The 25,835-nt window shown below is 43.2% G+C and overlaps 1 protein-coding gene across 1 annotated transcript in view; it reads right to left on the reverse strand.

Annotated features, from left to right (window-relative positions):
• prpf6 (PRP6 pre-mRNA processing factor 6 homolog (S. cerevisiae)) overlaps positions 1-19,074 on the reverse strand; it is a 56,719-nt gene extending 37,645 nt beyond the window's left edge. The window contains exons 1-8 of the mRNA XM_078236549.1: positions 18,921-19,074; positions 11,085-11,250; positions 8,500-8,618; positions 7,371-7,449; positions 6,828-7,004; positions 4,340-4,495; positions 3,554-3,648; positions 1,254-1,410 (exon numbers count right to left, since the gene is read on the reverse strand). Of these exons, the coding sequence (XP_078092675.1) occupies positions 1,254-1,410; positions 3,554-3,648; positions 4,340-4,495; positions 6,828-7,004; positions 7,371-7,449; positions 8,500-8,618; positions 11,085-11,250; positions 18,921-19,054 (1,083 nt within the window). The 5' untranslated portion in view covers positions 19,055-19,074. The remainder of the gene's footprint in view (positions 1-1,253; positions 1,411-3,553; positions 3,649-4,339; positions 4,496-6,827; positions 7,005-7,370; positions 7,450-8,499; positions 8,619-11,084; positions 11,251-18,920) is intronic.
• Between the last annotated feature and the right edge of the window lie 6,761 nt (positions 19,075-25,835).

Here is a 25,835-nt window from a genome sequence, read left to right on the forward strand (position 1 = left end):
CAACTTGCAATCATACAGCAACTTTAACATAAAAACATAAGTGCTTCAGAGTGATAATTAGAAAATAAACTCAGTACTTACAACAAGTGGGTTAAAACAAGGCAATTTTTCATTATACAATTATTTATATATATAATTTTCTGATTAACAAAAGATACTGTAGTTCAGGTTCTTCCTATATTTTACTAGTTTAAATGTAGCCCCTTCCATTTTATAACACTTCCTTCTGTGGGAAAAGCATCCAACTGTACCACGAGGCGCGATTTATACGTAGACAAATATTTTGCTTATTTAATGTGGGCCTAGTTAATGACGTGGGCAGCAATTGCCAGTTAATTTCTTCCATGGAAGTCATTGTAATGAATGGATGTTATAACACCCATTTCTCAGAGATAATTTTCAGAACCAAAACTCATCCACTTGTGTGGCAGAAATCCTGATCTCTCATATGCAATTATCTAGACGGATAAAGCAAGAGCAACATTGAAGTCTCATTTCCATATCTAACAGCTGATCTTTAACTCCAGTGCAACCTCTTCTCCCAAGTCACCAGTGGCAAACCTTTTGTGGCCCTGTGCTCTGGAATTCTCTTTCTAATCCTGCACAATACTGTATTCCCTCCCACCCCCATCTTCAAAATCTACCACTTCAGCAAAATCTTTATAACCTCTCCTGGCACTTTCTCTATTTTTCTTGCTGTTTGTGACGCAACTTAGAATGTTCAGCTATGCTAAAGAAGCTACATAAGTGCCTTGTAAAATCAGCATAAAATTGGCCCTGGTTTCAATAGAGATCACTGAAACGAAGAGGAGAAATTAATTCCCTGAATTCCAGTACAAAATTGAGAAAAATGGATCGCAGGTAACAAGCAGTCTCATTAACAGTTTTTCCTCCCAGTACAAGATGCCAGTAGCACTGAAGGTGGCAAGGGAATCTCACAATTCATAAGAGCCCTATCTAGAATGAAAAGTGAGATAGCAGGGTATGCATTGATTTGCAAATACGTAGCTGAAAATGAAAAATGGAGATATAAAATTACATTAAAATACTGCAATTTCTTGACTCAATCTACATGTAATTGCATGCACTACATTCATTATATGCTGCAACAGAATGAAAGACATACGACATACTTTTATCTGATGAAATACAATTTGATAAAACAAAATGGAATAAAGTCCTTGTCAAATTAAATACGCACATGAAAAGCACATTCAATACACAATATCAAGCCACCTGAAAACAAGGAATACCTTTGGACACATCTCTGTTCCTTTCATAATTAGATTCCTGGCCACCTGCAGCTTGCCTGTTACTTCCTCGAGTCTTGCGGATGCAATCCATGCTGGGGGATGATGAGGGTTGGTCTCGCGTACTGACTTAAGCAGTAATCTAGCCTTTTTAATGTCACTGTTACAAGAACATAATATTTTACTGTAAACAGACTTTTTGCAAGCCCTTGAACACTATTTCACAAAGTAGCACACTGAAAAAAATTTAAAAAATTCACTTCAGGTTGTGTATTTTAGTAACAAGCTTTCATCTGTAAATATAGTGATAAAAATATTGTAAGAATATATATAATATGGGTGGCACAATGGTTAGCGCTGCTGCCTCACAGCGCCAGGGATCTGGGTTCAATTCGAGACTTGGGTGACTGTGTGGAGTTTGCACGTTCTTCCCATGTCTGCGTGGGTTTCCTCCGGTTGCTCCGGTTTCTTCCCACACTCCTAAAATGTGTGGGGTAGGTTGATTGGCCATGCTAAATTGCCCCTTAGTGTCAGGGGATTAGCGGGGTAAATGTGTGGGGTTGCGGAGGTAGACAAAGAGCAAAGAAAAATACAGCACAGGAACAAGCCCTACGGCCCTCCAAGCCTGTGTCGATCATGATGCAATAGGGCCTGGGTGAGATCGTTTTCAGTGCAGGCTCGATGGGCCGAGTGGCCTCCTTCTGCAATGTGGGATTCTATGACCAATTTTGATGAAGCAAGTCACTTCCTCAAACTGCCCCATTCGCCATGGCGCTGAATTTCCTATCCGATCACATCAGGCACTTTGATAATGCCAGTTGTTATTTCATAAGGCACATGCTCAAGAGGTGTTTCGGCCCTTACTATTAAAACCCTTTACCTGCAAACACAGTTGTGTAATATTACCACTGTTACTATTTCTACTTCCTTCTCACAGAGCTCTAAACTGAAATATCTTCAATCTCGTTCTTTAATTCGCAAGCACTTTTATTCAGGTAGGCGACGCAGAAAAAGATTGACACTAGCAAGCATTCAGAACAGGTCATGGCCTTTGCTGCGCTGGTTTAGCAATGGGAAGGAAAGAGAATAGCATACTAAAGCAAATGTCACAACAACAAGGGCTTCAGGTCTCGTAGCACAGTTTCTCGTGATGGTCAAAGGTGGGTGGGAAGTGGGGATCGAGTGTTAATTGTTCAGGTTTAGTTTTAAATAAATTTTATTCCTTCCCAATAAAGCTGCTGCTTTTAATCATGCACTTGTGATTAACAGTGGCAGAACCCTGGGCTAAATTTCTGAGTCAGGACAGAACACCAAGCACAAGTCCCCAACACTTCAGGTCAGCGTTGGAGACATTCTCGGATCAGCTTGGGCAGCTCAATTCTGCCCACTGGAAGTTTAAACTTCCCAGGTAAATACTACGCATGTGTGCAAGTAGGGACTTTTTCTGGTCCCAACCCCTCAACAGTGATGAAGGTTTCAACATTTACCACTGCTGCCATCAGAAAATCCAAGCCAAAGGTTCTATTAAGTAATTTGTGATTTTTCTCAGGTTTACATGATCCTTGGTAATTGAATGCAAAAAAAATCTTCTGATGCTGAAATATTTAATACTATCGTTTCAGGTTTACCTAATTTGGGACTTTGCTTCTTTCCACAAAGTATGGGAAATAAATCCAACAAAATATGAATTTTAATTGTATCATACTGCAATGAATGGTTACTTTAAGTACTAAAAGAACTACAAAAGATCATGAATGTAGCGCAATCCACCACGCAAACCAGCCTCCCATCCATTGACTCTGTCTATACTTCCTGATGCCTCGGCAAAGCAGCCAGCATAATTAAGGGCCCCACGCACCCTGGACATTCTCTCTTCCACCTTCTTCCTTCGGGAAAAAGATACAAAAGTCTGAGGTCACGTACCACCCAACTCAAGAACAGCTTCTTCCCTGCTGCTGTCAGACTTTTGAATGGACTTACCTTGCATTAAGTTGATCTTTCTCTACACCCTAGCTATGACTGTAACACTACATTCTGCACTCTCTTGCTTCCTTCTCTATGAATGGCATGTTTTGTCTGTATAGCGCGCAAGAAACAATACTTTTTACTGCATGTTAATACATGTGACAATAATAAATCAAATCAAATCAAATAAAAGAGTAAATGGAAAACACTGCTAGTGGTATAAGAATATAGGATCTCAAGTTAAGCATCTGAATTTTTACATACTGTTATGTACAACACATGTAATGTAATTCCGTTACACTTTCAAGATGTTTCAACCCCAATTCCAAGCTACTTACTTAATATCTCCGCCATGTGTTGGAATCATAGAGTTCAAGTCGGTCAGATAGCCTTTAGGGTCAACAACAGTTTGTCCACTGACAGAATCGGACACCTCAAAGAAACAGCACAATTAGCTACATTTAGTCACATTGCCCAGTGCAAAAATAATCCAGTTAAACTTTCCGTCATATGCTTAAGGATGCATCATATTTTACACTGTAAATATTGAAAACAGAATCCCAGGTTTAGTCTCACCAAAGCCAACTGTAGCAAGACTCCTAGATAGTCAACATCTTTTCCCAAAGGTAGGGGAGTCAAAAACTAGATGGCATAGGTTTAAGGTGAGAGGGGAGAGATACAAAAGAGACCAAAGAGGCAATTTTTTCACACAGAGGGTGGTGTGTCTGGAATGAGCTGCCAGAGGTAGCAGCGGAGGCGGATACAATTTTGTCTTTTAAAAAGCATTTAGATGGGTACATGGGTAAGATGGGTATAGAGGGATATGGGCCAAACACAGGCAATTGGGAATAGCTTAATGGTTAAAAACTAGGTGGCATGGAACAGGGCCTGTTTCCATGCTGTAAACCTCTATGACTCCTTTATTCTTGTACTCCAATCCCCTTGCAGTAAAGGCCAAAATGCCATTTGCCTTCATAATTGTTTGCTGTACCTGCATGCTAACTTTTTGTGTTCCTGCTATGAGTACACCCAGAACTACGAGCATCAACAAGTTTCACAAAGTTTTAAAAATATTCTGCTTCTCTATTCTTATGACTAAATTAACCAGACTGTCGCTCACTTACTTGGCTCAGTCTCATGTCCATCAAGGTGTTTCGGGCTTGACCAATTTTCCTCATGTCCAACTCTCCTGATCCAGGTGTCATCAGACCTGGCGTCATTCCACCTGGGTATGGTGTATTCAGGCCACCAGGGTACGGTGATGTCAAGCCAGAAAATTGCTATAATTAAAACATCACTTATCAAACTCTGCACTGGAGTATCATGAAGAATATATAACTGTAATAAGAGATCCGATCCTTTCTGTACAAATTACGCCAAATTTTAATTAATTTAAATGCCAAAGATGCCAATACTTGCACTGCCATCTGGTGGTTAAAGTAAAATTATAAGAAAAAAACCATTGTTAGATTGCTGCGTCGAGAAGCACATTCAAGTAAATTTGAACAGGCTTAAATATACTTTCACATTTAATGCATATTTTTAAAATTTACTTTGGGATATGGGCATCACTGATGCCCTCGAGAAAGTGATGGGCAAATTGCTGAGTCAATATAGAAAAGGCGCATAGTGCAAACAAGTCAAAAACATTCCATCAGTCTTTCTGTTTATTTTCTGTACCTCTTCATTACATTTTAATGATGTGTATCTGGACCCGCAAATCTCTTTGGACCTCCACTGCTCCAGCCTTTCACTGATTAGAAAATATCTGATTTTATCCTTTTTAGGTCCAACATGATCAGGGGAGGGCGGGGGGGGGGGGGGGGGGGAGAGTAGAGAGAGTGGTTATTGTTTGTTTAGTGCACAGTGGTGGTCACTGCACTAGTAATCCATAGAGAGATTTAAATTAAATGAATAAAATCTGGAATTGAAAGTTAGATCATGAGAATTTCACTGACTATCATGAAAAAAAAGCCCTATCTGGTACATTAATATCCTTCAGGGAATGTAACTTGCCATCTTCATCTGCTCTGATGCCAAATCCACAGTAATGAGGCTGACTCTTAACTGCCTTCTGAAGTGGCCTAACAAGCCACTTATTTCAAGGGCAATTAGGGAAGTACAACAAAAACTGTTCTTGCTAGCAAAATCCACATCCTATGAATAAAAAAACCTTACATTTGCCCACAGTGAATTCCATTTGACAGTTTTGCCCATTCACTTAATCTATTAATAGCGCGTTGTAATTTTATGCCTCATCGACACTGCTTACAATATCCTCTATGTTTGTGTCACCGACAACTTTGGATGTGTGGCTTTCTCACCCATTGTTTAAATTGCCAATGAATACAGTGAATTATTAATGCCTTAACACAGGTCATCGAGAGACACCACAGGGACGATTCTCCCTAAAGAATTCTAGTGTCAAATTCGCGTGAAAACTGGAGTTAATCACGCTGTTTTTTTCAGCGAGTGTTTCAAAATGAATCTCCCACACTCTGTGCACTGCAGGGTGCACAAGCGCAAGACACGCTGAAAATCAGTGGGCGAGCCTCTTTCTGCTTGAGAGGCCAGCAGCATAGCTCTGAGTGGGTCACTGCGCATGCGCTGATCTGTCAGCGTCGTGATCGGCGCATTTGCAGTGGCCCCGCACTGCTGGCTTCCCGATCGCTCACTGGCCAGCTCCCCACAGCAGCCCTGAGCCCCCCCCAAGCAGGCTGCCTCCCACCCCAACCCCGATCGTTGGCCTCCCTCCTTCCCCCACCGATCCCAACTGCTGAATGGCAGCGGGACCCTCCCCACCGATCACCCCACTAAACCCCGCCCCATCTGGCCCCACCCCCAAGATCCTGCCCCTATGGCACTGCCCCATGTCTGATGGGCAGTGCCAAGGTGCCCCAGGGCATTGGTACACTCCCCCCACTGCTCAATCCTATGGGGGAGCCCTGATTGCCCCCCACTTCACTCCAGTGGGGTTGGGCCGCTAGCTGCCCGAAAGTGGGAACCTACTGTAAACCCACTGGAGTGAAATACTCTTAGCGGGGTGGAAGAGGCAAGCATGCCTGGAGACTTCAGTCCCGTCATCCATTTTCTAGGGATCCACGTTGCTTCTGACCATCCTCGTTCATGAATGGAATCAAAACATTGTGCTGATGTTGAAATCCCTTGCAAGTTTCTTTCCATATTCCCTTTCTGTAGCTCTTACCGTGCTGTTTTTTTGTACTTTCCCATTCACAAGGATCTGTGCTTTTTTTGGTAATTGTGTGTTTTTTCCTTTTAGTTTTATGCTTTAATGCGCACTACAGCACCAATCCCATGTCCACTCGAGCATAATTCAGCACTGTGATGATACAGTCTAATCGCTGACATGTTTCAAAATCTGCTAATAGATCATTTTATGTGTCTCATATCTGTTATAACATCCATAGAACAATGATCCATCTCCATCAGTTTATTAAATTCTTCAATGTAAAAAATGTTATTAAAATACAGAGTAATAATCAGCAATAAGGTCACAATGCTAGCCAATAAATTTACTTTTTTTTGCTATCATTCAGTTTTGGATATTCTTGTTCACCTGAATAGTGATAGTTTGATATTTGGTTATATTACCGTTTGCCTGGGATCCACAGATGTGTGTTGTTCTCCAGTTTGCAAATGCTTGGCAAAGAAACTATCTGGTACAGGTGTCAGTTTCTCATAGCGAGGATTTCGCTGACGTTTGTTACGTGCATCACCAACTTCTGGAATACTCAACCATTCTTCTTCTGTAACTTCTGACAGTTTTCTCTGAAGGGGCATTTTTTAAAAAAAAAGTCATATAAAGATCAAAAGATTCCTAAAAAAAACATAATTTACTTACAAATCAAGAGATAGAAGTGCATTAGGCTCCAAGCATAATAAGTGACAAACCGATAGAACACTGGTCCACATTTACTATACTTCACCTGGGCTCTCAATTTCAGCCATGATACTTTAAGCTGAGGCAAACTACTTTCTTCACAGGAGTGAAAGAGAGCCCACCTGGGCTCTTGGCTACTGAACTCAGGGTCTTAGCTAGGATGTTCCATTGTACAGAGAATTAAACAAAGAGCCAAAAGGCATACAAAAAGTTTTTAGAGATGGAGTTTTATGCTGAAAGACAGAAGAACTTACCTTCAGATCAGAAAACTGTTGCTGGATTTTTGGACGTTCCATACGGTACTTTTCAATTTCTTCCTTTTCACGCTGCTCTCTGTTGAAAGAGAATGTAAAAAAATGAACAAATATGAAGAGAAAACACCTACACTCAATTCTTATAATTAAATAGATTCCCGATCCGGCCCTGCCGGTCCGATCCGATCCTGACATAGGCCAAATGCGGGCAATTGGGGTTTAAAAAAAAGGGCGGCATGGACAAGTTGGGCCGAAGGGCCTGTTTTCATGCTGTAAACCTCTATGACTCTATGAGATTCTTAAAATAAATTTCCTATAATTAATTCCAAGAAAATTTGGTCTCTAAAATCAAATCCTATTTTGAAACTGCCACTGCGTTTAATTTTTATGGGGACCTTTTTATATAACAAATAGGATACATGAAAGGTTAACAGTAAGGAGTAATACATCATAAATTTGATGCAGAAATGGAGAAAGATTCAGGCCAACTGTGTTGTAATCTTTCTTGCTACGTTGACGCATTGCGTAAAACAAAACATCTGCTCATCCACTGTTCAATTCTATGTGTCTTGTCTGGAGTGATGTCAGTGTTGATCTTTTGGAAAGAAAGTTAACCACTCTTAAGACGACGGTGTCACTAACAAAAGGAACATGTCACTTTCAATTAAAACACACTTGTAAACTTGCCCAGCCATCAATGATCAAGTGAATGTTAGTCTGACAATGTGTAATGTATCGCGAACTAATTTTTTTTTGTGTAAGCTTCATATCTGGTTCAACAACTCACCGAATATGCCACAGGAATCTAGCTACTCAATTAAATCAGAATGTTATATCTTATTTAAAAAGGTTGAAGACTTCTGCATCAGCTTTGCAGTTAATATTAAGAGTCATTCCACTCAGAAATCAAACAAGAGAATTCAAAAGAAACACCTTTACCAAGGAGAGTGGTGAGATTGTAGAACTCATTTCCACAGGAGGGTGCTGAGGTAATTAGTTTCGATACACTTAAAAGGAAGCATGAGGGAGAAAGCAAGAGGGTTATTCTGATTGAGTTAGATGGAGGAGGCTGAAGTGGAGCTGCTATGGACTAGTTGGGTCTGTTTCTATGCTATAAGTAAATTCATACCTTCTATCCTTCCTTCTTTCATCCATTCTCTTGTCCAATGCAGCATAGATTGCATCAGCCTCTTCATCATCTTTTTCATAGGGTCCACTTGAGAACAAGCTTCCAGCATACCCATTAAACTTAAAAAGAAAATGATATTTTGGAGATATTAAAGTTGTGAAAATAATCAAAAAATAAGGACTTTTTTAAAGTTTTGTTATTTACTTGGAAAAAAAAGTAACAAAGAGGTGTGCCGAATTTACAATGGTTTCATTTAAGCACATCAGGGCTAATAGCAAATGGAATTGAATCTTTACTCAAAGATGTAATTGAAATCCAGAAACCAAATATAATTATTTAAAAAGTCATCGTGGATTCTAATAGGAAAAGTCAAGTTTGATCAACCTTATTGAATTCTTTGAAAAAAGTAACAGAACAAGTGGATAATGGTAATGCTGTAGATGTAATATGAAAACAAAATATTGCGGATTCTGGAAATCAAACAGAGAAGTAAAGATCTTTGGAAATGCTAAACAGGTCAGACAGCATTTGTGGAGAGAGAAACAAAGTTAACATTTCAGGTCACAGTAGGTACTACCCCATCTCTTCCATTTTTTAAGCTTGGGTTTTCAAAAGTGTTTGATAAGGATACTAGAGTCACGACTAATGCCAATGCATGTGGAATTAGGACACCATAGCAGAATGGATAGCAAGCTGGCGACAGAAAAGAAAAGGGCTAAAAGATAGTTACTCAGACTAGTAAAAAGCAGGAAGTGGGATTTTTGCAGGACTTGGTGCTGGACCCACTTTACATAAACAATTCAGACTCAGCAATCAGCAGCACAATTTCAAAATTTGCAGACATCATCAAATTGGGGCGGGAAGGATACAGGTACAGTTAATTCTAAGAAGACAGTGACAAAATACAAGATTATAGTAAACTGCGAAAAAACAGCCATATAAATTGCAAATGTATTTCAATAAGGTGTGAGGTGGAGCAATTTTTAGGAGGAATAAGGAGGTCACATATTCCTTGAAAATAAGAGTTCAAATGGGGTCGAGAAGCAGAGGGTCAGGAAGTAGAGGTTCACAAGCCACTTCAGACCCAATGGAGGTCTCTTAAAATTTGAGGGGGTAAACATAAAGATCATGTTTTCAGTTATGGGGGAATTCAAACTGAAGTGTTTTAAATTTTGAATATCCTCAAAAAAATCTAGTAAGAAATCATGAAAAGCGTGTAACCCTTTTAAGTGGTTAAAATATGGAATGTGGTATCAGAGTAGTTCAGATGAATAGTATAGATACATTAAGGGAAAGGTAGATAAGTGCACCAGGGAGAAAAGAGAGAATATGATGGCTGGGTTAAATGAATTAGAGTGGAAAAAGACTAGCAAGGAGACTGAACACCTGCATAGATCAGTTGTGCTAATTGGCCAATTTCTGTGTTGCAAAGTGTCACAAAAATAAACGGTCACATTTGTGTTGGTAATAGGTTTGTCATATTTGTTATGCACTGGAAGGAAAGCTGTTGGGGGGTTGCAAGTATGGCAATTGGAGTAAGAGACAGGGTGACTGATAGGTAACAATAAGAAGTGAGTTCGTTATGGTAATGAGCCAAGACAGATGCCAAACAGATACTTACCAAATGCAAGAAATGGAGTAGATTTGAATGGGTTGTTTTGATTCAAAGGAGAATATATACAGGTTATAAAAAAGTTGTAGAAAGTAAAGATAGGGTGACTGTACTTTTATTTTAAATCCTAAGATCTAGAATAAAGAAGTTAATTAAATCAGTTCTGAGAGAAATTATTTCTAAAGAGACGGGGTGAGACAATGGGAAGATTAAAGGGAAGTAACATATTTAAGGAGATACTGAAACCATGTAAGGTTTAGATCTCCCAGAAGCAATAGCTGGTCAGAACTCCAGAAAGAGTGTGGGCAAAGCCAAACCTGAAGAACCAGCTGCAGTTTGCCTCAGAGGACACCCCAAGAGAAAACAAAGTTACAATCAGTTTTAAAATCTGTTGCTGAAGAGAAAAGGGGAAGGTTACCTCTGGAGGGAGTTAAGATCTTCTGGAACAGTTTTAAAGTACCATTTACAGCGTGAAGCCATTTTTGTGTTTAAATGTAATTCTATTTGTTTTTTTTCTTTTATTTCTTAATAAACATTTAGGTTACAATAAAATCATCACAAGTAGCTGGGGACATCATTTCCAGATTTTGGAACCACTCCTCATATAATACAAATTGCAAAACATGTTTTGGCAGCTGTTGAGACTCCCTTCTGGGATTTGAACAGCTCAGCTTTTACCAACAGCCATGGCATAAAAAAGTCTATGTAAATCTGGCTGTTTCAGAATACAGTAAATGGCAGCAATATCGGAAAGACTGAAAATTATAGAAGGTCAAATGTTAGAAGTGATTTTGCAAAATGGTGGCAAGTAAGAAAAGGCTAACTATCAAACAAAAGCAAAAGTAAACATTGGTAAATGGCTTCCCACACCATTTATAAATATGTAATTCCAGTCATAACTTCTCAATTTTCATTTACTGAGGCAAATATATTTTTAACTTATTACTTTAAATACAGATAACACTATTATCACCTCATCATAGTTGGTGTCATTCAAATCTTCATCGTCATCATCTGCCTGGTTCTTTTTCATTTGATCACCAACAGTTCTTTTTCCTGGTGGTGCATGACGGTCATCAACTGGGTCATTGGCATCTCGAGCAGGACCAATATCAGAACGTGTTGTGAAACCAGTAGCACTGGATCAAGTACAAGGTTTGAATGAACAACTAGATCACAAAATTATGTTACATTTGCATTAAACCAAAGTGGAGCAGTATTATCATTTAGCATTAGCTTTTCTTCCTCTGGATGCAAAGTTAGCCAGAATATTTGCAAAAAGCATCTTTCATCATTGATTTTGCCTTGGGTGGTCAACACAGTTACATTGCTTAAATATGGCTGTTTTCTGTCTAACAAAAGTAATTTTATCTTTTGGGAGAGGTCTTTTATTTCTAATTTTATTTCAACTTGGTATATGTCTTCTACATGATAAATTAGAAAATCCTAATCTTATGTTTTCATGATTAAATACTTCAATGCTTTTTAACTATTGCCAGTAAACCTACCCCATACTGGGCACACACCCCCCCTTTCTACAATATTACTTGATGCAGCTAAATCAAAACCATAACCTGGTTATCCAATTCATGAAACCCAGGGAACACATTCCCATTTATGTTGATATCAACGCATACATTATTAAAAAGCTCGCATAGGGCGCATTCTTTGTTTTACAAGTCTAGTCACAATTCTAACACAACACTTCTGATCCAATTTTGCTTTTGCTATTTGAATTGTTACGTTGATGTGGCTGCAAGCACTGTGGATAATTGGTGGCTCTGTGGACTAAGTATCTCGAAACAGTGTTGCTTTAATAAAACTAATCAACCAGCTCTGGGCTATTTACTGGTATTTATTAATTTTTCATTTTCTCTCTCGGAATCTTGTCTAGAAATTCAGAAAGCAATGTTCTTACTATTGCCTCACTGATAGATAAGCCTATAGTCAAATGAGGTATACTCTAATTCATGAGAATATGGATTAAATACTATATACCCCAGGTGACCCAAGAGCAGAGTTTGGAAGGTCGTTCTCCAAATTAACACAAATTATCTGTATTTTTATAGAAGGGATCTTTTGTTCACACCTTGTTTTAAATTAATAAATGTCATCAACTTAAAGCCATTGCTTCATTTTTAACAGAGCTCCACACTTCAACTTCAGGTGGTGCTGAACCAAGGCTGCAGTACAACTGAAATACTGAATGCGATTTTATGGGCCTGTTCACCGTGGGTGCAAATTCTGTTTTGGATGCTAAATCATGCAAGGGCCATAACAGGACTGGTGCCGGCAAGATCTTGGATTGTGATCTTCCTTTGCTCTCCACTCGCCCACCCACCCGGCGATGACGTGATCAGGTTCACAGTCTTTTAATTTGAATGATATTACATGACCTTAAATATCATCAAAAGTCCTCGCGCTATGGGGGAGGTGCTTGTGCATATGGGTAGGTGCCTCGGAGTGGTGGTGGGAGGGTGCCCTTCTGCATGCAAGGGTTGGAGATGCTCTCTTTGTCCACCGGGGGTCCTGATATCTGTTGAAGGAGGATCTGTTGCCTTTAACTTAACTTTTGAGATTGGAGCACCATTTTTAAAGGGTCTATCAGGCCCCACTCGAAAAAAGTGCAAATCATGCCTCCCAATTCTTTTCTGACAATGTCAGAACTTCTAGTGAGAAAACCTGACTATGTTTCTGTTAAGAAACATGTAGAACCTGACATTTTATCCCACCCAATGAATTTAGTTTTTGGGCATCCAACCCAAGCAAAGCCTTGGAGAGTATACAGCACAAATTTACGAGAATTATACCAAAAAGGGTTGAAGACGGATACTGCAGTGCAGGGCTGAGGGAGTGATATACTGCTGGAGGTGCTGTATTTCAGATGAGACATTAAACCGAAACTTCATTAGTCCTCATTTGAACGCAGAAGATTTTTTAAAAAGACAAGGGATGTACCTCTGGTGTACTGATCAATAATTATTTCTCATCAATGCAGCCAAATAATCTGTTTTAGTGATCATCACATTGCTGTTAGTGGAAGTTTGCTGTGCACATTTTGGCTCTCACATTTCTTACAGCAGTGACTACGCTTCAAATTAATTTCCTGAATCTCTGCAACCAACAAGTTAAACTGAAACTTGCACCAAAATTTCCCAAAAACTTCATTAACATGCAGAGGAAGGCAAAAACAAGTGCCATTCAACAGAAATACTTGATGTTCAGAGAAAGCAGTGAACTAAGACCATATTTGAGACCCTTGCTATGAATGAAAATTAAAGTCTGAAGCCCTGGAATTCTGTCACTAAACAGATCAGCCACTTAATCCTCCTTGAAGATGCTGCTTAAAGCCTCTCTCTTTGAATAAGCTTTTGGTTATCTGTTCTAATATTTCATGCAGTCTGATGGCATACTTTGTCCAATAATATTCCTATGAAGCACATTTTGACCTTGTATTATGTTAAATGTGCTTTAACAATACTTGCTTCGTTGCTGATGCACATTAGGGCAAAGGCACTGCCCCATATTGTGCTAAGACACAGCAATTAGCATTTTCCAAATACTATCCCTCGATTGGCTGATCTAAGTGGAGGAAACAATTGGATAATTCAAAACTCAGCAATTCTAGATTAAGACATTAGGCCCCTTAAATAGGACTGACTTTTGAAATCCAAGACGTGCTAGCTAGATTGGCCATGGTAAATTATCCCTCAGTGTACCGAACAAGCGCTGGAGTATGGCGACTAGGGGATTTTCACAGTAACTTCATTGCAGCGTTAATGTAAGCCTACTAGTGACAAAAACGTTAAACCAACTGGACGGATAATTGATTTTTTCATACATATTTTGATTTATTTCATGAGCAGTCGGCATTGCTGGCTAGGCCCAGCATTTTCTATCCATCCCCAATTGCCCTTGAGAAGCCTTCTTGAACCACTGCTGTTCATGTGGTGTAGGTATATAGAATCGTAAAATCCGACAGTGCAGAAGGAGGCTATTCGGTCCATCGAGTCTGCACCGACCACAATCCTACCCAGGCCCTATCCCCATAACCCCATGCATTTACCCCAGCTAGTCCCCCTGACACTAAGGGGCAATTTAGCATGGCCAATCCACCTAACTTGCACACCTTTGGACTGTGGGAGGAAACCGGAACACCCAGAGGAAACCTATAGACATGGGGAGAATGTGAAAACTTCACACACTGACCCAAACCGGGAATTGAACCCAGGTTCCTGCTGCTGTGAGGTAGCAGTGCTAACCTCTGTGCCAAAACCTACAGTGCCATACAATTGGGAATTCCAGGATTTTGATCCAGTGACTGAAGGAACAGCAATATAGCTCGAAGTTAGGATGGTGTGTGGCTTGGAGGAGAACATGCAGGTGGCGGGGTTCTCATACATTTGCTGCCCTTGTCTTTCTAGATGGTAGAGGTTACGGGTTTGGAAGGAGATTTAGTGAGTTGCTGCAGTGTATCATGCAGATGGTACACACTGCTGTCGCTGTGCATTCGTGGTGGAGGGAGGGAACGTTTGTGGGACTGCACTCATACAGGCAAGTGGAGAGGGTTCCATCACACTGCTGACTTGTGCTTTGTAGATGATAGACAGGCTTTGGGGAATCAGGAGGTGAGTTCTCTCTGCGGAATTCTCAACCTCTGACCTGCCCTTGTAGCCATTCTATTTATATGGCTGGTCCAGTTCAGTTTCTGGTCAATGGTAACCCCAGAATGTTGATAGTGATGGTACTGCTATTAAATGACATGGGGGGAAAAAAAACTGGAAAGCTCTCTTTTTGGGGATTGCTGTTGTGTGGCGCAGATGTTATTTACCACTTATCAGTCGAAACCTGAATGTTGCCCAGGTCTTAATGCAGATGGGCATGGACTGCTTCAGTATCATTCTACTCTCAATCATCAGTTGGAAGGGGTCATCAACAGTGCCGTCAAGCATTTGCTCAGTATAACCTGCTCACTGATGCTCAGTTTGGGTCCTGGCGGGGTCACTCAGATGCTGACCTCATTACTGCTTTGGTTCAAACTTGGACAGAAAAGCTGAATTCCAGAGGTGAGGTGAAAGTGACTGCCCTTGACATCAAGGCAGCTTTTGACCAAGTATGGCATCAAGGAACCCTAGCAAAACTGGAGTAAATAAGAATCGGGGGAAAACCTTTTACTGGTTAGTCATACCTGGCACAAAGGAAGGTAGTAGTGGTGGTTGCAGGTCAACCATCTCAGCTCCAGGATATCACTGCAAGAGTTTCTCATCTTCAGCTGCTTCACCAATGACCTTCCTTCCATCATAAGGTCAGAAGTGGGGATGTTCACTAATGACTGCACAATGTTCAGCACCATTAGCGAATTCTCAGATACCAAAGCATTCCGTATCAAAATGCAACAAGACCTGGACAATCTCCAGGCTTGGACTGACAAGTAATACAAGTGCCTTAACTAGACTAGCCATATAAATATAGTTGCTACAAGTGGACAGAGGCTAGCAATCCCGTGGTGGCTTGATTCGCTCCCCTTCCACAAACATTCACTCCATCTGCCACTGACAAACAATGGCAGCCTTGTGTACCATCTACATGATGCATTGCAGGAACTCACCAAGATAGCATATTCCAAACCTACGACCAATACCGTATAAAAGGACGAGGTCACATGGGAACACCACCACCTCTCCAAGACACTCACCATCCTGACTCGGGAACACAGTCTTACTTCACTATCCCCGAGTCAAAATCATGGAACTCATTGCCGAACAGCTACAGGGACAGCAGTGGTTCAAAGTAGCAGCTCACCACCACCATCTCAAGAGCCATTAGAGATGTGCAATAAATGATGGCCTAACCAGAGACAGCCATCTCCCATAAATGATTTTAAAAATTATCACTGACTCAGTTTTGCTCGGGATCCTTGATGCCATACTCAGTCAAATGCTGCCTTAATGTCAAAGACAGTCACTCTCGCCTCACCTCTTGGGTTCAGCTCTTTTGTCCATGTTTGGACTAAGGCTGCAATGAGTTCAGAAGTTGAGTGGCCATGGCAGAACCCAAACTGAGCATCAGTGAGCAGCTTGTTTTTGAGTAACTGCCGCTCGATTGCACTGTCGATGACACCTTCCATAGTTTTGCTGATGATCAAGAGTAACTCGATGGGACAGTAATTGGCCAAGTTGCACTTTGTTATACTTTTTGTGAACAGAATATACTTGGGCAGTTTTCTACATTACCAGGTAGATGCCATGGTTGTCGATGTAATGAAACAGCTTTGCAAGGGCACAGCTTGCTTTGGAGCACATCTTCAATACTATTGCTAGAATATTGTCAAGTCCCATAGCCTTTGCAGTATTCAGTTGTTTCTTACTCTCATAATGAGTGAAATTAATTGCTGAAGACTGGCATCTGCAGGAAGATGCCATGATGGATCATTCACTTGCACTTCTGGCTGAAAATTGTTGCAAATGCTTCAGCTTTGCCTTTTGCACTGATGTGCCAAGCTCCCCCATCATTCAGGATGATGGAGCCTCCTTCTCCAATGAGTTCTTTAATTGTCCACCAACATTCACAAATAGATGTGGCAGGACTGCAAAGCTTAGACCTGATCCACTGGTAATGGGATCACTTAGCTGCATGCTGCTTAAGCTGTTCGGCATGCAAGCCATCCTGTGTTATAGCTTTACCAAGTTGATACGCCATTTTTAGGTATGCCTGATGCTGCTCCTGGCGTGCCCAGCTGCATTCTTCATTGAACAAATGTAAATCCCCTAGTTTGAAGGTTAACGTAGAGTCATAGAATCCTACAATGCAGAAGGAGGCCATTCAGCCCATCGAGTTAGGGATATATCAGTCCATGACGTTACATAGAAATCATAGAAACCCTACAGTACAGAAAGAGGCCATTCGGCCCATTGAGTCTGCACCGACCACAATCCCACCCAGACTCTACCCCCATATCCCTACATATTTTACCCATTAATCCCTCTAACCTATGCATCTCAGGACACTAAGGGCGTGGAATGTCCTGCCTGCAGCAGTAGTGGACTCGTCAACATTAAGAGCATTCAAATGGTTATTGGATAAACATATGGATGATATTGGAATAGTGTAGATTAGAGGGGCTTTAGATTGGTTCCATTGGTCGGCGCAACATCGAGGGCTGAAGGGCCTGTACTGCGCTGTAATGTTCTATGGGGCAATTTTAGCATGGCCAATCAACCTAATCCGCACATCTTTGGACTGTGGGAGGAAACCGGAGCACCCGGAGGAAACCCACGCAGACACGAGGAGAATGTGCAAACTCCACACAGACAGTGACCCAAGCCGGAAATCGAACCCAGGTCCCTGGAGCTGTGAAGCAGCAGTGCTAGCCACTGTGCTACCGTGCCGGTCGTTAAGAAGGCGTACAGTGTGTTAGCTTTTATTGTGTCAGCACATTTCCTTGCCGATGTTTGAATTGTGCCATGAGATTTCATGGGGTTCACAGTCAACGTTGGGAACTCCTTCCAGGCTGTATACCATTGTGACATCGGTGTCCGGGTTTTTATTTTCTAATTATGATCGTCAGGCTACTGCTTTAATCTGTGAGCAGCTCTCCCAATTTTGGTACAATCCCCGGGATGTTAGTAAACTGGGTTTGCCATTGTCTATGGCAACGCCCGGTGATCTGTCCAGTTTCATTTCTTTTTGTGGCAGTTTGATACAACTGAGGTCATTTCAGATGACACTTGAGAGTAAACCACATTAGTGTGGTTCTGGAGACACATGTAAGTAAGCCAGATGGCAGATTTCTTTCAATAAAGGACATTAGTGAACCAGATAGGTTTGTGCAACAATTGATTATGGTTTCAATGTCACTATTAGCAGGTTTTAGGTCTTTTTCCCAATTTGTGAACTGAATGTAAATTTCACTGACTGTCATGGTCAGATGTGAAATCTTTTATCATTTTTATTTATTAGTGTCATGAGTAGGCTTACATTAACACCGCAATGAAGTTACCATGAAAATCCCCTAGTTGCCACACTCCGGCGCCTATTCGGGTACACTGAGGGAGAATTTAGCATGGGCAATGCATCTAACCAGCACATCTTTCGGACTGTGGGAGGAAACCGGAGTACCCAGAGGAAATCCACACAAACATGAGGAGAATGTGCAGACTCCGCACAGACAGTCACCCAAGCCAGGAATCAAACCAGAGTTCCTGGCGCTGTGAGGCAGCAGTGCTAACCACCGTGCTGAATATTAGCCTGGGCTTCTGGATTACTGTAGTGATTTTGCCACTACCTCCTGATTATGTTCATTTATATTTGTAGCAGACTTAATGGCATCACTGACCGCTTAAAGAAATGGCCTGACTCAACATTTCAGGCCTCCTTTCAGGTCAGCACTTTAGTGCTGAAACTGATGTGCACTGTGCCCTTGATGCAGGTGCAACATGTTCCACTTTCTAACTCCTTGGTGTCCACGTAGTCTGTGAATCCTGTTGCAAAGTGTGAACATTAGAAGGGATAGGATGGGACTGGATCTCCTTTATTACCCTGTGGAATATCCTGTTATATTCATGTAGAATGGAGAACAGGGCCAGGCAGCCAAATGCAGCTGACACCCATACATTAGCCAAAATGAGGGTCCGTGGTGGCATTTACACAAGTTACATCGAGTTCGTTGCTTGAATCTCAGGGCCTAACCCGGAGAATGGGTATCCGGGTTCAGTTCACCTGCCTGGTATGAGGCACCTCATCCCCCTGCTGCTCGTTTGTTACAGACCGCGCCACGAAGGAAAAGCAAAAACCGGGGGGTGGCACTCACCCTCTGCCCAAGCCTGGCACATAGCCCAGCGGCGCCGGCATGCCAAGGAAGGGCTTTTTCTTCTTGTTGAGGGTCCCGGTGAGGGACGGGCCCCCCGAGCTCATCCCACTGGGCGCTGCCGCGGCCGCCGCCATCTTGGAATTGTCCCGGGAGCCTCCGCGGCGGGTGAATGACAGCTGGAGGCACGTGACCAGCCCCCTCATTAACATATTCAGGAGCCTAATTTACATGTGCTCAGCCTCATTAACATACCTGAGCAGCTTTGTGATAATGGGGCGGGGCTTGGGACAGAGCAAGCTGCACAGCAGCTGGATGCTAAATCTTCCCAAATGAGCAATTCCTTCAAAAAGATATAAAACTCTGAACCGACTCAAGAACAGCTTCTTCCCCACAGTCATCAGACTTTCGATTTGATTTATTACTGTCACGTGCATTAGTATACAGTGAAAAATATTGGCCACGATTCTCCCAAAAGCGCTGAATTGGTGGGAAAACTGTTCTAGATCCCGACTGTTTTCCCAGTTCAGCTTCAGATCCAAATCTCCGCATTCTGGGCAATGCAGAGGTCACAATCGTGAGTATCATTAAAAACCCAGGGGCCAAAGAGCCTGAAATCAGCGGGATGAGTGGGAACCTGCGCACGCGCACATCGCTGGGCGATCGCAGGAAAGACCAGCAGCACCTACTAGATGCCGTGGACGAGAGGCATGAGCAGGTCTTCCCCGGCCAGGGTCCACATCCAAGGAGCGCATCCGCCATGGCATTGCAGGAGGAGGTGGCAGATGTGGTGAATGCCAGGAGCCTGACACCACACTCTGGCCGGCTGTGTCGCAAAATAATGTACGACCTTCTGCGAGCAGCAAGGGTGAGTGAGCATCCCTCTTGGAACCCCGCACATGCTTGGCACAAATCTCAAACCCTGCTTAGACACCTGAAGGGCATGCAACAAGTTACCCTTCCCCCAGGAAACAGAATCTAACCCCTTCCCCTCACCCCTCAACAAGCACCCTTCAGTGGTGACCGCTTTCCCCGAAACTATCAACACAACACCTGAGACACAGGCACGCATTGCGCACCATGCACTGCAATATGTTAATGTTTGCTATCCACCTTATGTTCCCACAGGAAAAGAACATCCACAATGCACGGGAAACGACACAGCCTGGTGCTGGTGTGCCTGATCTGCGGCAGCTGACCAGCATGGAGGAGCGTGCTATGGAGATGGCAGGGGGTGATGGGCCTTCCCGATTGCTCACCGACAGCCAGGTCGACCGTCCAGCATGCAAATGAGCAAAAGCGCACCCTTAAGTTCGGTCCTCCTCAAAGTAAGCGCGAAGCTGCATGAAATGTTTTGCCTCCCTCCCCCTAATGTGTGTACTTTTTTACAGCTCTGGACTCTTCAGGTGTTCCTGCCGCCCTTGCTGCCCTGGAGCAACTGCACACGCTTCTCGGCCTTTTGGCTAAGAGCAAGTGTAGTATGGTCGGCAGCCCATGGTCGGCCGCACTTGGTTGAGGTCATTAGGTTACACTGAAGCTTCATATGTTTCATATGAAGCAATTTTTTAAAGTGGCATCTCGGCCTTTTGGTTAAGATGCAAATGAGCTCAAATCTTGGAGGAGGAACCTCCCCCTTCTCCAATCAGCTTGGCTCATGTAGATCAGGCCCAGGACAGGATGGTCTGGTCGCTCGCCCTGTCTTGTCAGCCTGGATCTGAAATGTCTCAACTTGTTGAGACTCTGAATTGGATTTGATTTGATTGAATTGGAAAAGTTTTTTTAAAAAACTGCACACGACTCCCTGGATGACACCTCGGAGGGAGGCACTGAGAAATCCTCCGAGGGCAGCATCACTAAAGCGTCACCAGCATGTACCACACAACCCACCAACACAGAGACGATCACCACGGTGGTACCTTTAGTGTTGAGGCTCCTGTTTCATGAACTGGTGAGCATGTCACAGTCGCTGTTGCACATCGGGTGGAGGCAGGCACATCCGAGGGTTCGGGCACACGGAGATCTGCCGGAGGCCAGGATTCAGCTGTCTCCAAGCCAGCTGCTGTGCCTCTGGGTTTGTTCCCCCCAAGGCTGGTGGAGATACATCAGGAAACCCAGGGAGTTGTGGAAGGGTTGTCAGCAACCATGCTGCGACTGCAAGACTGTTTAGGGAAGTCAAACAGAGTGCTGTTGCAGGAGGTGGTGCCGACAAAGTGTGGGCCCAGGCCAACACTGCAAGGGTGGTGACCGCAGTGGAAAGTCTGGCTCAGGGGTCTGTCCTCATGGGTGACAGGGTCCAGGCCATCCTGGAGACACTACATTGCCATCCACAAGTCAGCCGGGGCCCCCCAGGTCTCGGCCACCCCGGGGACGTCCGCCAAGGACATCACAAGCAATGGGGCGTGCATCACAACTGGACACCTCTGATGTGCATCCTGGGGTAGCATCTAGAAGAAGCAGTAGACAGCACAAAGTTAGAAAGTTGTAGTTCACTAAGAGGGCACAGGTGAAGGTCAGCATTAGTCAGGATTTGATAATCATTTATGTTAAGAGCACAATAAACTGTTAATTGCACATCATGCTGGGACTAATGTGTCTCTGATTCTCTTCCCCCCACCGCCCCCCCAGCTCAGTGTTCCCGACTCCCATAGAGGTGCTGTCTGTTGAGCCTTGCAGACTCAGCCACATGTTTCAGAGTGCCTGCCCTACCTGCCCCAACATCCACCAGACCCTTGGTGCAAGTGCCCCCCACCCCTCCCTTTGGCCAAAAAACTTGTGTCACCAACCCTTACAGCTGCATGGGCCAGGATGGCAGCGTGCATTCGGAGTACAGGTAGGAGTCAGACTTGAGTTGCACCAGGGGCAGGATCCCAGTGTGCACAACAGCGAGTCGTCATCATTCTCCAGCCTTCAACCAAGACTGGCAACCATTGCCAGCCCAGGCACATTAATAGGGTCGGATGTTTCTGGGGGATATGGTGGTGGGATGACAGAAGCAGGGGAAGGGTGATGTGGTGGTTTGAGGGCCCAGGTCGGATTGGAGGAGGAATAGTGGCTGCACTTGCTCTTGGGGTGTGGTGGATGTGTGTTGGTTGCACCCCCCGTCACTGCACAGCACCGGCTAGGTGATGCGGACTGCAAACAAGGCGTCCCTCGCTGCTTTTCCCTGCCGGATATCTGCCATCGCTGCCCGTCCTCTTTCCTCTGGCTCTTACCTCCTCACGCCAGTTCAGGGCTGCCACAGCAGGTTGAGACTTTTAAATACCTATTCTGATTCGCGCCAAAGAGGTGGGAGTTACATCACGCCAACGTTACATCACGCCAAAGTTACATCACGCCAAAGAGGTGAGAGACGCAGACGTGGACGGAGATTGCTGTGTGGATCCTGATAATGGCATGCTAAGGTATGTAAACTCATGTTAATCAGCAGCCCGCCGGTTTTCTGCAGGTTCCCGATGGCGCCATTTTTCTCCGGCTGGGAGATGCGCCCGGGTCGTAAAAGCTGTCGGGGATCCGTGAAATGCCCGACCCACCAGGAAAGTTGCGGGTCACAATGGGAGAATCGCGGCCATTGTTTCTTGAATATATACAAACAAAGCATACCGTTCATAGAGAACAGTAAGAAGTCTCACGACAACAGGTTAAAGTCCAACAGGTTTATTTGGTATCACGAGCTTTCGGAGTGTTCCTCCTTCATCAGGTGAGTGGGTGGATGAAGGAGCAGTGCCCCGAAAGCTCGTGATACCAAATAAACCTGTTGGACTTTAACCTGATGTTGTGCGACTTCTTACTGTGTCCACCCCAGTCCAACGCCGGCATCTCCACATCATGGCTACCACCGTTCATAGAGAAGGAAAGGAGCAGGTGCAGAATGTAGTGTTACACTCATAGCTAGGGTGTAGAGAAAGATCAACTTAATATGAGGTAGGTCCATTCAAAAGTCCGATGGTAGCAGGGAAGAAACTGGTCTTGAGTCGGTTAGTACTCAATTCAATATCCTGATTCTCGCTCCCTCCCATGTCCCTTGATTCCCTTCAGCCCCAAGAACTCATTTCTTTTTGAAATCACACAATGTTTTGGCTTCAACTATTTTCTGTGGTAGTGAATTCCACACATGCAACACCCTCTGGGTGAAGAAATTTCTCATCATCTCAATTCTAAAAGGTTTACCCCTTATCCTCAAACTATGACCCCTAGGTCTGACCTCCCCCAACACCAGGGACATTTTTTCTAAAACTACCCTGTCTAATCCTGTTAGAATTTTATAAGTTTCTATGAGATCTCCTCTCACTCTTCTAAACTACCTTATATTAAGCTGATCTTTCTCTTCACTCTATCGGTAACCACAACATATATTTTGCACCCTCTCCGTTCCTTCTCCCCTATGTACTCTATGAACAGTATGCTTTGTCAGTATAGTGACAATACTTTTCACTGTATCCCAATACATGTGACAATAATAAATTAATCAAATCAAATCGAAATATTGGCAAGTGAAGACACAAGCTAAATGTCTTCCCCAGAGTTACCTTAGCTAAAACCATGGTTGCAAATGAGATGGACAATCTCCACAGGTGAAAAGTACACAGACACAACAACTACAGATGAGAAAGTCATTCAGCCCATCTTAGCTCAACTGTTCAGGAAGACCCTAAAGAGACTTCAATACATTTATTTTACCCAAAGAGTGAGAAACATACAGAACAAATTCCCAAACTGAGCCTGTCAGAATCATGTTTTCATATTTGCGCTTTCAGAGAATCATAGAGTTCCTACAGTGCAGGAGGAGGCCATTCAGCCCATCGAGCCTGCAATGACAACAATCCCACCCAGGCCCTATCCCCGAATCCAATGTATTTACCCTGCTAATCTCCCTAACACTAAGGGGCAATTTAGCATGGCCAATCAACCTAACCCACACGTCTTTGGAGTGTGGGAGGAAACTGAAGCACCCGGAGGAAACCCATGCAGACACGGGGTGAACATGCAAACTCCACACTGACAATGATCCGAGGCTGACAGTGAACCTGGGTCTCTGACGCTGTGAGACAGCAGTGCTAATCACTGCGTCACCGTGCCGCTCAGAGCTGTGGGAAACAGACAGAGCTGTGAGAAAAAACAGTTTCACTGGTTGCGATGTGGAAGTGTGGTGGAGGCAGGTTCAATCGAGGCATTCAAGAAGGCATTAGGTGATTACTTCAATAGAAACTATGTGCAATTCAGTCAATCGCATCTGTGCAGGCCACAATTGAGAGATTTGTGGATAACACTTTCCTAGATGTGGTCAATCCACAACTTACGAGTTTGCAGGGAGAGAAGCAATGGGTGACCACCTTACAACCAAGAAGCAATAGGCAAATAGAGCTGGAGTCCCTGAATGCAACCCACTCTCCAACCGGTATTCAGTTCTGAATACCGATGTGAGTGATGATTCATTTATGGAGTGCAATCAGAATCAACCCCATGGTACCATGAGTGGCTCGATGTACAGGGGGGATACAAGGAAGACTGGAAGAGCAAAAGTGATAGGTGATTCAATAGTTAGGGGATTAGACAGGTGTTTCTGTGACCTCAGACGTGAATCCACACATCGGATGGTGTGTTGCCGACCTGGTGACAGGGTCAAGGATGTCACTGATGGCTGCAGAGCACCCTGAGGAAGGAGGGTGAAAGGCAAACAAAAAATCGTCCACATTGGTACGAAGACATAGGTAGAAAGAGGAATTTGGTCCTGCAGTCAAAAATCAGGGAGCTAGGTAAGTAATTCACAAGCACAAGCTCAAAAATCTGCGGATTACTCCCAGTACCAAGCCCAAGTGAGTGTAATCAGAGAATAAGGCAAATTAATGTATAGTTGGAAAAATAGTGCAGGGGAGGGCTTTAGATTCCAGGAACATTAGAACCAGCTTTGCACGAAATAGGACCTACAGACTGGATGAGTTGCACCGTAATAAAGCAGGGACTGAGTTCCTTGTAGGACAATTCGTTACTGCTAAAGGGAGGGTTTAAACTAACTTGACAGGGGTGTGGGAACCAGGAGCAAATATCAGATTGAAACACCAAGGTGCACAGAATAGTGGGAGAGGAGTGATAGATAGCACTGGAGTAGGGCTAAAATTTTAAAATGTTCTTAAAATTTTCTCTCTTGGCTTCAGATTCCAGCATCCACAGTAATTTGCTTTTAGTTCCTAGAATGTGTTCAGAAAAGTTTACTGCAGCAACGTGTTTTCAGCTAAACTAAAAAAGGAGGCACTGCCTTTCTCTTGGGAATAAGATGGTCCAATCAAGTGGATAAAGTGTTGATAGGAGAACATTTAAAGGGCTGATCATTGCATCATAAGTTTTAGGTTGGCTATAGAAAACAACAAAGAACAGTCCAGAGTAAGAATAATTAACTGGGGGAATGCCAACTTCAATGGATCTGGGCCGAACAAATTGGAATAAAAGGTTAGCAGGAAAAATGTTATCAGAACAAGAGGCTACAATCAAAGACATGATCACTGTGCCACTGTCTCCACTTTGCACCTGTCTTTACCAAGGAAGATGATGCAATGCAACCCAGGGGTAATTAATACATTAGAAGGATTTAAAATTGATAAGGAGAATGTATTAGATAGGCTGTCTGTACTTAAAGTTGATAAAGCACCAGGACGAGCTGAGATGCATCAAAGGAAAAAAAACAGTTTGGATCAGTATTTTTATTTCCCCATTTAACTGGTGTTCCATTTTAAAAAATACAAGAACAGTCCAGGTCAGTACTCTTATTTCCCGTTTTACTATTTTTCCTTCTGAGGGGATACCAAGGGAACTAAGAGTGGAAACTGTGGAGGCACTGGCCATAATTTTCCAGTCTTCTCTAGACACTTTAGGGTGGGATTTTCCAGCTGGGCTCACCCCAATGCCAAAAATTCTCACCCGAGA

The sequence above is a fragment of the Mustelus asterias genome, chromosome 20 (assembly GCF_964213995.1).
Source record: "Mustelus asterias chromosome 20, sMusAst1.hap1.1, whole genome shotgun sequence".
Lineage (NCBI taxonomy): Eukaryota > Metazoa > Chordata > Chondrichthyes > Carcharhiniformes > Triakidae > Mustelus > Mustelus asterias.